Source organism: Ambystoma mexicanum, chromosome 14, assembly GCF_040938575.1.
Source record: "Ambystoma mexicanum isolate Mex_15411 chromosome 14, UKY_AmexF1_1, whole genome shotgun sequence".
Taxonomy (NCBI): Eukaryota; Metazoa; Chordata; class Amphibia; order Caudata; family Ambystomatidae; genus Ambystoma; species Ambystoma mexicanum.
Window position 1 is genome coordinate 597,493,639 of NC_090940.1, and position 16,862 is coordinate 597,510,500.

General features: G+C 47.7%; 1 protein-coding gene across 3 annotated transcripts in view; it reads right to left on the reverse strand.

The window, feature by feature from the left end:
• Positions 1–16,862, reverse strand: part of SPC25 (SPC25 component of NDC80 kinetochore complex) — a 232,438-nt gene that overhangs the window by 78,675 nt on the left and 136,901 nt on the right. For 2 of the 3 annotated variants that reach the window (XM_069637961.1, XM_069637963.1), the window contains 2 exons: positions 4,758–4,906; positions 4,603–4,668 (listed from right to left, as the gene is read on the reverse strand). In XM_069637961.1, the coding sequence (XP_069494062.1) occupies positions 4,603–4,668; positions 4,758–4,899 (208 nt within the window). In that variant the 5' untranslated portion in view covers positions 4,900–4,906. The remainder of the gene's footprint in view (positions 1–4,602; positions 4,669–4,757; positions 4,907–16,862) is intronic. The other variant, XM_069637962.1, reaches the window with a different exon arrangement.

Genomic DNA, 16,862 nt, shown 5'->3' on the forward strand with positions numbered 1-16,862 from the left:
CATTGGGTAGGGTGTTCCAAAGCTTAGCCGCAAGGACTGGGAAGCTCGAGCCTCCGGCTGTCTGCAGCTTGAAACTAGGAATAGTCAGCGTGTGAACATGAGCCGATCTCAGTGGTCTGACTGCTGTGTGTGGAGTAAAGCGCGTGGATAAGCAGGCAGGGGTTGCATTGTTCTGGGCCTTGTGAGTTAGAACGAGTGCTTTGAGAGAAATGCGCGGAGTGACGGGAAGCCAGTGCAGGTTGCGTCTGGTGTTAGAGATGTGAGAACGCCTGGGTATGTTGAGGGCTGCCCTTATGGCATTATTCTGGGTGACCTGAAGTTATCAAGGTTTCTTTGACTGGCCCCAGGTAGAGGGCATTGCAATAGTCAATTTTGGACATGAGGGTTCTGGCGAGGATCAGGCAGTTGCCCGAAGTAAGGAAGGGCGGCACGCTGTGATAAGTTTACAGGTATTGGTTGACGCTGAGACTACAGCATTGGTTTGTCTATTGAGGGACAGAGTAGAATCCAAGTAGATTCCAAGTGTTTTAGTGACGCTGGAGACTTTGATGTAATTCCCGTCGATAATAAAGGATTTGTATTTGAGGTCAAGTTTAGTGAGTTTGGCTTGAGAACCTAGGATGATTAACAGTTTTTTCCCATCATTGAGGCAGAGCCCATGATGTGCCATCGAGGCCTGGATAACTGTATAAACTGCATTGAATGCTTTGGCATCGGTTACATAGTCGCCTGTGATGGGGATGAGTATCTGGGGGGGGGGGGGGGGGGGTGTCGTCCGCATAATTGGTGTATGAGACACCAAGATAGTCAAGTATGTCGAAGAGCGGTTTAGTAAACACGTAAAGTGTGGGAGATACACAAGATCCTTGTGGGACTCCGCACGGGACATTTGCTGGATCAGCTGCGGCTAAGGAAGAGAAGACCCTCATGGTTCTGTTCGCCAGGAAAGAGCTGATCCAAGATGTGGCTGTGTCGGAGAAGTGAGCAGCAATCTTGAGATGGTGGCAGAGGATTTGGGGATCCACCAGATCGAAGGCAGCAGAAAGATCAAGGAGGAGCAGGAGCACCCGTTTGCCCTCGTCTTTCAGGTCCTCGATTTGGGTTTTCAAATCAATTAAGGCTGTCCCAGTGCCGTGTCTGGGACGGAAACCGGATTGTCTAAGCCCTAATAGATTATTGGTTTTGAGGTAGTCCTGGATTTGAAGATATGCTGCACTGTCCAAAATTTTGAGAAGGTATGGCACTGTGGTAATGGGCTTGTAGTTGGCGGGGTTGCTGGGATCGAGATTCGTTTTTTTTTGATTAACGGGAGGACCCAGGCATCCTTGAGGTTGTCAGGTACCATGCCCGATTTGAAAGAGGAATTAATTAATGATGTAATGAATGGGGCGAGATCATGTGCGGCTTCCTGTATGACGGTGCCGGGCAGGCGTCACCTTGGCAATTGGAGGGCTTAAGCTTCATGATAATCTTTTGATGGTAAGGGGTGTGAATCTAAAAGGTTTGAAGGAGTGAATCGGTGAGGGGGTTTTGTAGGATGGGGAGTTACCTGTTGCATCAGAGAGGTGGCTTTTTTTAGTATTCATTTTGGCTTGGAGCAGGGCAATTTTATCTAGTAGTGCCTTTTGAATGTTGGAGTACCACTCAGTGTCTTGGGTACATGTAACGAGCGGGGCAACAGGAGACTCTAGTTCCTTGAGGATCTTGAAGAGTTCCTTGGTATTTGATTGGGCTTGTATGATCCTTTTGTTGTACACTTCCTTTTTGGCCGCTAGGATGGCATCTTTGTAGGTAAGGGAGGCTAAGATGAGGTTATTTTTATTAACTAGGGACGGTAAGCTTTTCCAATGAGCTTCAGCTTTTCTTTTAACTTTTCGCAGGTCGCGTAAGAGATGGGTGAACCAGGAGTTAAGGTGGTTGCAAGGTTTTTGTTTGCGCAGTTTCAGAGGAGCAATGGTGTTGAGAGCTTTTAGCATAGCACGGTTGTAGGTGTCTACTAGAACTGTGGGGTCCACGCAGGTGGAAGATGCTGTGTTCAGAGAAGGGAGGATAAGTGGGAGTAATTTCTCAGCCGTAATATCCTTCTTGTTACTACTACTGTTAAATAAATACATTTTTATAACAAAAAAACCTTGAGCATAAGTGTTACTTGTATTTGTGGATTTCATTGCTCACATATACCCCTCTTGAGATAAGCCTGGCTGCTCAGTCACACTACCAACGTTTGTAGTACAGACGTATACCAAAAGGTGGGTTACCTAATACCAAGTCACACAGTGTGACTGCATCGATTATTGCCTAACAAAAAGCGATGGCCGTGTCCTGGCCACCTGGATGACAGATCCCCGGGGACTAGATAGTTCAGGTTTCTCACAGAAGGAACACAATACATTAAGGGAATTCCACAAACTGATGACAAAAAAATGGAACATTAAGTAAAACCAACACAAAGAAAAGAATAAAGATTAAGTGCATCAAAAGTAAGGATTACCAAAGGGGAGTCCCTCTCAAATAAGAAAGCAAGAGTAATGCTGCCTACAAAACAAAATCAAACAAGAGCCTGACCACTTGGGACCTAAAGTGGTGTGCTTCTCAACACAGGTGTGTTGGTGACAGGTCTATGCACGCTAAACTGCTACACAATTTACCTCCTGCTCTCAGAATGAAATCTCGTTTACATATGTTGAGAAATTCAATCAGGAAGTAATACTACAATTTCACAGAGATATTTGGCTTGGTTCTTCAATGCGCACAGGCAGGGGCAAGCTTTGCAAACACAGCACTTGGCCTTGGCTCAAGGATCCTTGGCTTAAAGAGGGTTTAGGCCACACTCTGGACAGACATTTAAGACAAGTGAGATCATCAGGAATGCAAGTTAGAGTTTAAAAATAGCAGAGCAGTTCTCTTCCCTATGCCTAGAACAGTGAAAAAGTCTTGGTCCAGCCCTGGTAGACAAGTACCCTGACATCATATCTTGAGAGATTTGACTTGCGTCCGTCCAGATCAAAAACTCTTCCTCACCCAGATGACAAGTGCCTTTGTTTTCAGCCGCCTGAAATTGGTTCTCGTTACATTTGTTTCCCTCATTTAGATCAATGAAAAAAAGTGCTTATGAGTCAATGCAGTTGGAGCGCCCCACCCATCAAAGGCATGGAGCTGGCAGCCTGCCCTAGCCCCCACACCCCCCGGAACAGAGCACCTGGCCCAGTTCATTTTGAGATAGTCATGTTAAGCCTTTTCTGCTGCGATGGCCCAGGTGTCTCTCGTTGCATTAAAATAGGAATGGTTCAAATCAACTCCATCTTGAGCAAGGTTTTGTTTATTGGGGTAGGTTGGATTCAAATGTATAATTTAAACATCTTCAATAGTATAATTTAGATGCATGAGCACACCAAAGTAATTTAAAATGTAAGCGCTTCACCCACAGTTCATCTTTATTAAATAGAATATCCCATTTAGAGCCCTTTAGCCCTGAATAATATCAGGTTTCATTGAACTTACTGGTAGGGCTGCACATGGAGTGAACAGGAAGTGAACAGATTTTGTCCATTAAACAAATGAGGATGGAGGCAGAAATACAAGCCTGAGGTGCAGTGGTGGAGGCCCAAAAAGGGAGGGGCAAAAAATGTAAACGGGGGGAGTGAGGGGTGGAGATCCCCTCAAAGACTACTGGGATTCTTACAAGGGAGAGAGGATTGGCAGGCTCAACTTGACCATCGTAGAGTTGCAGGTGAAGGTGGCAAAACATGAACAATTACATCATTTTTAATTTTATTTTATTTTTGTATTTGTAAAGCGCCTAGCTGGTTGGTTACACGAACAGCATAGTTTGTATTGCTTTCCTAAAGGCCAAGTGGGACTCGATGCGTCCGATGGTGGGGGATAGTTGGACTGGAAGCTCAAGCCACCTGCTCTAATCCTGAGGCTTTTAGGAATGGTTAGTCGGTTGGTGTGGCTGGACCTGGCAGGTCTGATTGAGGGGGGCGCAGAGAATCTTTGCGCAAGGTAGCGAGGTGCTGTGTCGTGGCAACATTTGTGGGTGAGTGCCAGTGACTTAAAAAAAGATGCGTTCCTTGACGGGTAGCCAGTGGACGGATTTCCTGGTGGCCGAGATGCGTCTTTTTGAGACCCCAGTGGCAGCTCTGAGGGCATTGTTCTGCACCGTTTGAAGTTGTTTGATGTTCCTTGCTGATGTGCCAAGTAGGAGTCTGTTGCAATAGTCTAAGCGAGATCCTATGATTGCTCTGGAGATGGTGAGGGAGTTCTGCTGCGTTAGGAAGGGCCTGGCTGCAGTAATCCGTTTTGAGTGGTAGGCTGCTGCTGATGAGATTGCGTTCACCTGTCGAGTCATGGTGAGGTTTGGGTCCAGGTATATCCCCAACGTTTTGACCGACTGGGAAACCAGGATGCGGGTGTTGGTTGCCATGGAAGAGATTGTTTTCATGAAAACTATTTTTAGACCCCCCATCCCTCCAAAAAGAGGTAACATTTATAAAATGTTTAGCTAAGTATTAATAAAAAACACATCAAAAGGTTGCACATGCTAGAGTAAATTGAGGAGCGAAGAGGGGGGACAAACCATACAAACGCACAGAAACGTACCATTTTGGAATTCCCTTGTTTTCTTAATCATTTGTTCGCCTTCTTTGTACTTTTTACACCATGTTTCTGCAATGAGAAATGGCAGCAACACATCAATACAGCAGAAAAATAGAAAAGCATACGTATTAACATGAATACAATATTATCCCCATTACCTGTTAGAGCCCCTAGACTCTCCTTGTAAGATTCCAGTGGAAGTTGAGTGGCGTCTTCGATGCTGGGATTCACAAAACTGGAGCGAAACTCCTCCATGCACGCGAGCAAGCTCTGCTCACTAACCACAGTCTTTTGTGACATGGTGCTGCTGAAAAAGAAATGCAAACTTGTGATGGGCAAGCCAAGGATCTGGGAAAGCAGGTACACACTAGATAAGAATCGATGCAATCACACTGTGTGAGACTACACAACACTGCTTGGTATTAGGTAACGCGCCTCAAGAGGGGTTAAATGTGGGCTGTAGACTGTAGCAATGAAATTCGCAAATAAAAGTATCCAAGTAACACTTACACTCGAGGTTTCAGTTATAAATTATTATTTGTTTAACATCCAGTTTTAAATAAGCATTCTTTAAAAAGGTCATTTGTGTAACAATGTAACTTTTCAGATTTTGATACGGTTAGTGGATAATCTTTGGATATGCTTCTTACACAATTCCTACACCCTGAGGTGACTTCATTCACAAGGACAGTAGAACAAGTTACTTACCAACTGTAACGTTCTTTCGACTGGATGTTCCTCCCACGTATTCCTCATCTTAGATAATCTGCCAGCTTACTGCTTCTTTCTTCTGAATTTTTTCTCACCACAGGGTGCTGTGCTCGAGGCCGCGTAGTTTTAGTCCCTCGAGGACCGCCGTCGAGTGTCGACGTTATCCATCGGATAACGGGCTCGAGCTGCACCCGTTGGTCTCAGTTCTGTTTTTTGGCATTAATGGTCGCATCAGTAGTATAAGGCATCGAAGGATGTCAGGCTCTTAAGGAAGTACAAGTGCAAAAAGCGTAAAAACTGTACGGAGGGGTAGGTTGGAAGGGTCGATGAGGAATACTTGGGAGGAACATCCAGTCGAAAGAACGTTACAATTTGTAAGTAACTTGTTCTTCGAATGGATCGTGTCCTCCCACGTATTCCTCATCTTAGATAGACTCCCACAGCAGTAGTAATTTGGAGGAGGGAGTATCAGAGTTTTTAATTATGTACTGAATGAAGGACGGCTTTTGCAAAAAAGTCCTCCTTGGTAAGAAGTGGAGTCTAAACAATGTTTTACAAAGGTGTGCATGGATGACCAGGAGGCCGCTGCACAAATGTCCTGCACAGTAACACCCCTCTGAAGAGCCGTGGAACTTGCTATGCCCCTGGTTGAATGAGCCCTTAATCCATCTGGGGGCTCTTTCCCAGCCAACCTGTAACATTCAGATATTGCTAGGATTATCCATCTGGATAAGGTTTGTTTGGACACACCCAAGGCCCAATTTGTGTCCAGTGTAACCAACAAATACCTGATCAGTTTGTCTAAATCTTTCAAGTCTAGCGATTTAGAAGCTGAGAGCCCTTCTAGGGTCTAGCCTGTGGAACCTTTCCTCCTCTTTACTAGCGTACGGAGGAGGGTAAAAAGGAAGGTAAAGTAATCTTTTGTGACAGATGAAAATCTGAAACTATTTTAGGTAAGAAAAAAGGTTTGACCTTCAAAATAACTTTATCCTTGTGGAAAATAGTGTGATGAGGTTTACAAGAGAGCGCCTGCAACTCACTCACCCTGCGGCTGAAGTTAAAGCCACTAGTAAAACAGTTTTAAAAGTTAGGAGGCTTAAAGGGCAAGAATGTAAAGGCTCAAAAGGGGCACATAAGAAATTTTAAAACTAAATTTAAGTCCCAAATGGGAACCTGAAAAGGTGTAGGAGGGAACACATTTGTTAACCCTTTAAGAAATTGGACAACTAAAAGGCATCTTAAAATATGAAACTTCTTCGGAGGAGCACTTGAAGATCGAAAGCGCTGCCAAATATCCTTTAATAGTACCAACTTGGAGCCCCGAGTTGGCCAAATGCAAAAGAAAGGAAAATCACCATGGTAGTGCTACATTGAAAAGGATCCACATTCTTATCCCTGCACCAGTTACTGAATTTCTTCCAACGACACCGGTACAAGGATTTTGTTGCTGGCCTTCTAGCCAAAAGCAAAATTTCCAGAACGTCACCCGGAAAGTCCCAATCCTTATATCTCAGCCTCTCAGAAGCCAAGCGTGAAGGCTGAGAGCTTTGACCTCTGGATGGAGAACTTGACCTTGCCTTTGCTAGAGGAGATCCTCTCTGTGTGGAAGACGTATTGGAGGGCAGATGGACATGCCCAGAAGGTCCGGCTACCATGTTCTCCTGGCCCAATCCGGGGCAAATAGGATCATGGTTTTCCTGAACTTTCTCAACCTCCAGTCCCTGTGAAGAATCACAGGGACTGGAGGAAACACGTATAGGAGTGGAAATATCCAGTCCACCATGAACGCGTCCCTAGAGCAGTACAGTTCTCACTTTCGGTTGGTACCGGTCGCGAACAGATACACTTGAGGGGTTCCCCAAAGGGCGAAGATCTCTTGAAGGACTTCCTGAGCTAGTTCCCATTCGTGGGATACTGCTCTGCCTGCTCAGAGCATCTGCCGCCATGTTTTTCTCTCAAGCTAGATGAATTGCTGATAGAGAGATTCCTTCTTGCATTGCCCAGAACCAGAGCTGCATTGCTTCTCTGCACAGTGGGAGTGATCCTATGCCTCCTCTTTTGTTGAGGTAATACATGGCCACTGTGTTTTCTGTCATTATTAGGACATTCTTTCCCTGTACAGAGGGCAGGAAGGCCTTCAGCGCTAGTCTGATTGCCCTCAGCTCCAAAAGGTTGATGTGTAGTTTGGACTCGATGGAGACCAACGACCGCCGATTGTCAGATCGTTGGTGTGGGCTCCCCACCCTGTGAGTGAGGCGTCCGACACTACCGTTATCTCCTGCCATTGTTACCAAAACTGTTCCCCCTTGAGGACATTTTCCTTGCAGGCCCACCATAGAAGATCTTGAGCTACTTTGGCCGAGACTTGCAGAAGATCTGACAATCTCCCCCGAAAACTGGGACCATTGAGTCCTGAGGGCCCATTGAAGGGATCTCACCCTCAGTCGAGCCTCTGGCACCAGAAAAATGCAGGATGCCATGAGGCCTAGCAACCTTAGAAAGTCGAAAGCTGGTAGATGTTGGGCATTTTGAAACTTCGTTACCATCTGCAGAATGTGGTGAGCTCTCTCCTCGGGAGGCAAGGCTTTCCCTGAGGTAGTATCCAGGACTGCTCCGATGAATTGGAGTCTTTGGCTTGGAATCATTTGTGACTTCTTATAATTGAGGGAGAAGCCCAGTCTGTGTAAGAAGTGGCAGGCCATGGTTAAGTGTTCCTGGGCTCGTTCTGGTGAACATGCCCTGATTAGCCAATCGTCCAGGTAAGGGTAGGCATGAATCCCTACTCTCCTGAGACTAGCTGCCACTACAGCCATCAGCTTGGTGAAAACCCTTGGGGCGAAGGTCAGCCCAAATGGCAGAACTCGAAACGGATAGTGAGATCAGTCAATTGCAAACCTCAGGTACTTACTGAGCTTGAGATGGATTGGCACATGAATGTAAGCATCCTGAAGGTCCAATGAAACCAGCCAGTCTTGAAGCTGAAGAGCCTGAAGTATTTGTGAAAGGGTCACCATCTTCAACTTGTCCTTCCTAAGGAACTTGTTCAAATTTCTTAAATCCATGATGGGTCTCCATCCTCCGTCTTTTTTGGGGATGAGAAAATAAGGAGGAGCACCAACCCTTGTTCCTCTCCACTACAGGTACATGTTCTGTTGCACCTTTCTCTAGCAGGGTTAAAATCTCCTGCACAAAGAGCGGGTCTGGACTTTTTACAGAATTGGCTCCCGGTGGATGATCTTGAGGTCTTCGATGAAAAGGAAGGCAGTAACCATGGGTCACCATCTCTAGTGCCCAGGCATCTGACGTAATGCCCCACCATTCGTCCAGATACCGAGTGATTCTGCCTCCCACCAGGGTTTTGTGGGTTAAGATCTCAAAGTGACTTTGCAGCAGTGGCTGAGGAGGTAGTAGCCGCTGCTGTGGCTGATCTAGCACCTCTCCCTTTTCAACCACGAAAGGGTTCTCTCTGTTGGCTTCTCTGACTGGCCTTCCCCCTCCCTTTTCCAAAGGAGTAATAGAAGCGAAAAAGGCAACTCTTCCAGGAAGACGAGCCTGCGTAAGGGTGTTGTTGAGGCTGTTTTATAGCGACGCCGAGTGATTTTGCTGCCGCTTTTGAGGTCTGCAGCTTCTCCAAGCTCTCGCCCGCCTTGCTGCCGAAAAGCCTCAAGCCATCAAAGCGCATATTGAGCAACCTGGACTGTACATCAGATGCAAAAGCAGATTTTCTCAGCCAAGCAAATCTGCGTAAAACCGTGCTAGCCACCATGGACCTGCTCACACTATCAGCAGTGTCCAGTCCTGACTTGAGGCACTCCTCCATAGACTCCTTTCAATCTATTACTATCGCCAGGAAACCATCCGTTCCCCACCCTCCGGATTGTGTTCAGCCGCTCCATTCAAGCAGTCCCACAGGGTGTAAGAAAATCTAGCTAATGTACAAGTCACATTAGTAGATTTAAGGGCCATACTGCCCGAAGTGAACACTTTCCTCGCCCAAGCATCAATCTTTTTATCGTCCCTGTCAGGGTGCATGGAGGGATAGGCCGATTGCTTATTTGCAGTCGCAGCTTGAATCACCAAGCTCTCAGGTGAGGGTGAAGGTCTGTACTTTCCCACACATTTTTTATTTACAGCTGGTAAAGATTCTGGGATTTCCCAGTTTTCCATAACTTTTGTAGAGCGTGATATTCCCGCTATGGAAATAGATTGGAATGCCTCAAGGTATGTTGCCAGTGTTACAGATTGAATGGGCGGTGGACACCTTTAGATACCTGGGGATAAATGTGTATCACGAGGTTGAAGAAGAACACAAGAATAGCACAGAGAAAGCAGTAGAGGGGATTCAACGCAGTATGACATTCTGGACAAGGTTGCCCCTAACCATGATGGGGAGGACAGCATTGCTCCCTGTCAGCTGCTGTGACCCGCCCGGCGGTCCAGAAGGCTGGCGCTGCAGCTAAGTGGTGCCTCACGGTTTACCCAAGAGGCTCTGCTGCACCAGCATCGCCAGGCAATCCAAGTGCCAATCCCGGGCTGGGCGATCCACCAAACAGGTCCGAGGCCCGGCTTCTGGATGCCTCAGCCCAACTCCAACTAAATCTACTGTCCAGCAAGCCGGCGCAGCAGGCCCCCCATCTGGCTGACCACCCGCAACGCTTGCTCTCTAGCAACTCCAACTCACAGCTCAACGGAACTGCACGACTGGAGTCCCCTGGGGCAGTCCGGAGGCCCAGCACGCACTGGAGGACATACCAGCCCAATCTGCAAAAGGTGAGGAGCGAGGGGGAGGGCAAAGGGGCCCGTCTGAGTCTGCCCAACTCCCAAACCTCATGCCCACTCAGGCCCCAGACTCCATCATCAACAGGCACTACTAAAGTATCTCATTCAGACTCGGCTGCATCCCTAAACCTTACCCCACCTGCAAGCTGCCTCATCGCCACCTACCCATGCCCATCAAATAGCGCAGCGAATTCCATCTCAACCAGCAAAAGCAGGATCTCCATATTTACATCCCCCCTTCTCCGTCTGAGAACCCACGGCGGAGCCTGAGAGGGTAGGAAACAACTGCTGGCCCCCCAAGTTCCTCTCCTGCGAAGGGGAACCAGAAACTTCCCGCAGAAAGTGCAGCTACAAATATACATTAGCAGTAAAATGTCAAAGCGGGAAGGCATCCAAACAAACGGACATCACCGCCCTAATGTCCAGCTCATGCGCTGAAAGATCCAAAAAGGGGGACCCGCCAGAGGAATTCATCAATAACACCACGCCCACCACATCCGCAACAGCTCACAGCCCATCACAAATGGTCACTAAGACTCTTCAAGATCTACTATCAGCACTGACCAAGGAAATCCAAAAAAGCACGGAAGAGGTCACAAAGAAAATCAACTCTCTGGATAAGAGAGTGGGGGAGGTAGAACGCTGAACTCGAATCTGAGGTCTGTGACCAAAGATTTGAAGATGAGCAGGACAGGGACAGAATTAGAGCCCTAGAGGCGAGATGCAACCTCCTAGAAGCAAAACAGGAGGACGCAGAGAATCGGTCCCGAAAGAATAATATTCGAATACGAGGGATTCCATCCTCCACCCCAGATGCAGACCTAAAAAGTTATGTCTAGGATCTACTTAGGCTCATAATCCCCCTCCCGGATGAATCACCCCTGGAAATGGACCGGGTGCACAGAACAACCCCGAGGCAGACATCCACGTTCCCCCCGGATGTCCTAGTGAGAACCCACTTTTTCCAAATCAAAGAGGAAATCATGCGCGAGGCGAGGCAAATGCGCCAAATCACCTTCCAGGGGTCCATAATATCGCTCTATCAAGACTTAGTAAACTCCACTCTTCAAAAACGAAAAGCTATGCGATCATTAACAGAGTGGCTGCGCGAAAGGAAGATCCCATACGACTGGGGGTTCCCGACCTTGGTCAGATTCATATGGGAAGGGGCCCAGAAACAAATTCAGTCACTGAAAGAGGCGGATAAATTCATGGGCCTCAGGAGAACAGATGGGGAGTCGGAATCCGAAGAACCAAACCAACCTCCTCCAAGAAAGTCCTCGTTATGAGAATGGTCAAAAGCTAGCAGACGACGCAGATTCTGTGCCCCTCCCACCCCCAGAAAGACTGCGACCCGGGATGATCAATCATCAACAACGTCAGAGTCCAGGCTTTCGAGCCCCAGGCAACTATCCTTCGAGCCAAAGAACCAAAGGCAGAGTGAATCACACAATTTGCAATGAGACAAGATCCTTAGAACGAGGAAACCCCTCAGCGAAAAATGCCTACAGCTATTCCAACAGTGCGGGAGCAACGTTCGAGCTCCAACATATTTCATTTTGGCGGCCCAGTTGGCCAACGTCTAGCGCATTGGTGCCACTAGTTTTCCCAGTGGCAGTAGGACGTTTCTCCTACTAGTTCAATTCGGGGAGGTGGGGGGGGGGGGGAATGGGTTATCGAAAGACCAGCCCAAAGCTTGGAGCACCGGTTCGCCCAAGATCCGGTCTCCCGATCAACATCACAACAAGTCACAACAACAACAACGTCTATACTACACCAACAAAGCAACCTCACTTATCTATCAAAAACACAGCTGCCGGTGGGGGACACAGAACGAAACATACCTAACGTAAAAGTAAAAGATGATGGCTGACACAAGCGAGGTAGTAATCCTCTCATGGAATGTCAAAGGCCTGAATTCACCAAGAAAGTGCAGATCAGTGGAACATAGACTGGGGCAACTATCTGGAGACATCGGACCCCTCCAAAAAACTGACCTGCTGCAAGAAGACGAATGCCGGGTGAGATTCAACAGGTATAAAAAAAAAAAATCTTATTTCGTCACATCTGGAAAGAAGAAAAGAGGGGTGGCAATACTACTAAGTGACAGAGCCCCGTTATCAAATATCACAATAAGAAGAGATCCGGAAGGTCGCTTCCTCCTAGTCAAGGGCCTGTTCGAAGAACTCCCCATCACTATCATTACAATCTTATGGCCCCAACACGTCCCAAGCCAGCTTTATCTCAGACCTAATCCCGACCATCCTGGCCTTTCGTGAAGGGAACCTCTTCATGGGAGGGGATTTCAACTCCATGCCAAACCCACAATTGGACAAAACTCTGCCCCCCACAAATGCAGACTTTCTGCAAGCGCTGTCCCTAGCTAAGCTGCTCAGAGAAACTGAATCTGTCGACGCCTGGAGGCTATTCCATGGAACCTCAAGAGACTACACTACACTCACTACTCCTGTGTACATAAAGGATTCTCAAGAATAGACCTCATACTAATCTCCGGAGTGCTGTTCCCATGTCTAAACAAGGCAGAAATCCATACCTGCACGATATCTGATCACGCCCCAGTATCCGCAAATCTAGTCATATCGGGCCAAAAGCAACCTGTTCAGGGACACTGGAAACTGAAGGACTCCTTACTACTAGACGAATGTATCAGAACGGAAGTGGAGGAAACAATTTCCAACTATTTTAAAAGGAAAATACAACGGAGAACCCCCCCCCCTTTCAACATCATTTGGGACGCAATGAAAGCAGTCAGAGGGTCCCCAATTAGCGCCGAGTGGAACAGAGAAGAATCTCGAACATTGTGGCATCCAAATTGGAGGAAAAGGTAAACCAACTAGGGGCCGAGCTGAAGTCATGCAGCTCCAGGAAAACAGAGAGAGCTCTGAGGAAGGCCAAAATAGCGCTAGAAATGCACTGCGCCGACCAAACTGCCAAATCACTAACCTTCACGAGGCAGTTCTACTATAGTAAAGGGAATAAGGCAAACAAACAAAGTGCTAGCGCAAAAGCTGAAAAAGATCCGCAGCCGAAACAACATTCTCAAACTAATGGGGGAAGATGGGAAATTACACTACTCCGAGGCGGATAGAATTAACAAACTAGTGAGATACCATAAAACCATAATGCCCAGGAATCCCACAGTATTAGACAACCTGCCAGAATATCTGCGTACCATACCCTCCCAAACCCCATCCCAGCTAGAGTCCCTAGAATCACCCATCACCAACGAAGAAATCACTGAAGCTATTATATCTCTCAAATCCACCGCCCCAGGCCCAGATGGCCATCCACAAACTTCTACAAAAAATATGCCAGAATTCTAGCACCCCAGGTGCCAGCCCTATTCAACTCCTTCCTTTCCTCAATATTGGTCACTGGGTCAATGGCGATGTCGCTCACAGTCCTGCTACACAAACCCAGGAAAGACCCCGAAATGGCTACCTCTTACCGCCCGATTACACTCCCGAACAACGATGGCAAGGTTTTTGCCAAAGTGCTGGCCAGAAGGCTGGGATCGGTTCTGCCAATCCTAATTGACCGAGATCAAACGGGATTCATTCCAGGGAGAGGGACCCACGACAACATCGGGAGGACGATAAATATCATTGAAAGCGCCCACAAATTGAAGGTAGGAATGGCTGTCATATCCTTAGACGCTCACAAAGCCTTTGATTATGTGGATTGGGGGTATATACAGGCTGTCCTCAGGCATTTCGGCTTCGGCCCAAATTTTATCACATGGGTAATGGCTAACTATCAAACTCCCACCACACAACTGCGGGTTAATGGCAGCTCGAATCGGCAAACAAATAAAGATGAGGGGGGGAAAGCACAAGGCGGGCTGGGAGTACCCGTTTTGGCCAGATACTCCCTAGCGGCGCAACAGTCGCAAGCATTTTCCTGGGCACAAGAGGCAGATACCCCGAAATGGACACAACTCGAAGAGGCCTGGTGTCCGGTCACACCTTTAGATCTCCCACACCTACCAAACATAAAACCACAAGCAAACAAAGGCCCCCTCTTGGCAGCGATCACAACGGTCCACTATTGGAGAGCAGAAGCCCGGAAATGGGGCATCCGAAGATCTCTGGGTCCCCTAACCCCCCCATTTGGAAAAATCCGACTTCTCACCAGGCAGGTCTCCGCTCAGATTCCAGCCCTGGAGGGAGGGCGGCTTACAAAAAACTATTGACTTTCTAGAAGAGGGAACGCCCATTTCATTTGTAGAGCTTTGTGGAAAGGAAGGATCGGATCCTTCTGAGGTCCTTCATCAATAATATCTTAATATCTGTCATGTCATCCTGGTCGCAACTCGGGGACACTTTCTTCCACCCCATGAAGTCGATGACTCTTTCCATGAGGTTCCTATACCCAGATTCTTCGTGGTCAGTAGGGTCTGGTCTTTCAAATTCTACCTCAGGTGAGGTATCTAGGCCACTGGCCGATTGTAGGCAGTCATAAAGGTCAGCCATTTTGGTACTTAGGTCTATTAATTCTTCAGGAACTTCTCTTGTCACAAATCTAACACCAGCTGATGTAATTTCTTCATCAGAGGATTGTTCTTCAAAAATAGAAAGCCTGAGTGGAGGATGGAAGATTTTTTCTGGTAAAGTTGGCAGCATTGACCTAGGTTTAACCATAAATGTCGTTTTGGGTATCAGTATTAAAGATTTCCCCGGCAAAGTCGTCAAAGGTGTTGATGCAATAGACGCTGGCTTCGATATGCTCGAAGGAATCCCCGATGTGATCGAGGAAGGCTTCGATGTCGAGAGAGGCTTCAACACTGTGGTAGAAGTTATCAACACCATCTTTGGCTTCATCGGCGTAGTCGAAGGACGTGTCGAGTCAATACCCGACTTCGACGACGAGGACGCCATCTTGTTCTCGGTTAACCTCGATTTGTGCACCGAAGGTTTTTCTCTTGTTTCATGAGGCGCTGGAGAATCATCCTCCGAGGACGCCCTCGACTTTGTCGGATTTTGCGTGTACAGTTTTAGATTTCCCTCCGTCACTCTTGGAATGGACAGGCACATGCTCTTCACACAACTTTTTTGAGGGGGTCGTGCACCTTCTCAAAAATCTTTAGCATTGAAGCCCTAAAGGCCTCCCATTTTTTTGGGGAATCATGCTTAGAAGGACATGAAATGAACCTTCTGTCAGGCGAGGAGGAAGAAGAGGAAGAAGATTTGTGACGTCGCTTCTTCGATTTTTTAGATGAAGAGGAGGAAGATTTCCCTCAAGCAACTCTTCGACCACCTCAAGACGAGATTTTCTACTCGACTCTCCCGAGTCTTTTTGTCTTTTTGCAGACTTAAAAGACTCCTCTCCCACCGCTAGCTTACCTTGGGGTGCCTTAAGAGCCTTATTCGACATCGCCTCACACGAACCGCACTCATCGACCCGATGGTCAGGGCTGAGGCACCAAAGGCAATTGCGGTGAAGATCTATAATGGACATCTTCCTTCCGCACTTTAGACACTTTTTAAAACTCGTCTTGGGTGTGGTAGGTGTTGAAGATGAAGACATTTTCAATGAAAGAACTGAAGTGCCGTTTTGAAACATGAAGCAGAAGCTCGGAAAAACGGAACTGAGACCAACGGGCGCGGCTCAAGCCCTTTATACGACAAGGACGTCGACCGCGGCCCTCGAGGGACTAAAACTACACGGCCTCGAGCACAGCGCCCTCTGGTGAAAAACATTTCCGAAGAAAGAAGCAGCAAACTGGCAGATTATCTAAGATGAGGAATATGTGGGAGGACACAATCCATTAGAAATGGCATTTATATATCACACTTGTTACTTTGCAGATTTCGAGGTTACAGAAAGGAAAGGTTTAAGGACGGAAAAAGGTTAAACAGGTTCTCAGTATCTGTGAGGACACTTAAATCTTCCAATGAAACCTAGACAAGCCTTTCCCAGCAGTAATAGTCTAAAACAAGTTACCACCTATGAGGGACAAAAAATATCTAAGTCACTGGGCTAGAAGAGTCTTCAGGGAACCAGGACAGCCAAAGTCAATTGGGACACAGTCTATGAAGCTGAGGCACTTCTTAGAATCAAAGTCAGGGTTCGTAGAAAATCACTTGTAGGGGTCACAAGCTTTTGAGCCTGTGAAAGGAGAGTTTGAATCAACTCAGAAAGTAAGCCACTGTCATTCCCAAATGAGAGCAGCACAGCTAAAAGACAAAGAGGTAAGTACACCAAGTCGAAACAGTACCTCTGGTTTGAAGAAGATACCCTTTTGTACCTTGAGCGTCTGCAGGTGAGTGTATAGGGCCAGCGACGCTCCTGGGCCTTGCCTTGTTTAATTTAGCCACTGTTTTCTGCCCCTGACCCGGCCCGCGCTCCTCGCAGTCCCCGGCACCTCCACTTTACTCTCCCCCCACCCCTCCTCCCGGCTGCCAGCCCGCCCCCAGGCCCTGATGGGGTGATCCTCCAAACATTACCTGTTGTAATCACTGGTGTCTCGACCATCCTGGGCCTTTCTTTGTTTGATTTAGCCACTGTTTTCTGCCCCTGACCCGGTGCATGCCTCTCAGTCCCCAGCACCTCCACTTCACCCTCCCACCCTCCTCCCGCCTCCCAGCCTGGCCCCGGACCCTGATTGGCCAGGTTGGGACTCAATATACACCTTCCCGGGGCAGCCTTCTGCCTGGCAGCTCCTGAGGATAAGGGCCCCGAGGCAAAGGGCAGCTCCAACTGAGGCGGCTCCAGAATGTGTCTGCAGGGGTAAGCAGGGGAAGCCAGTGTCC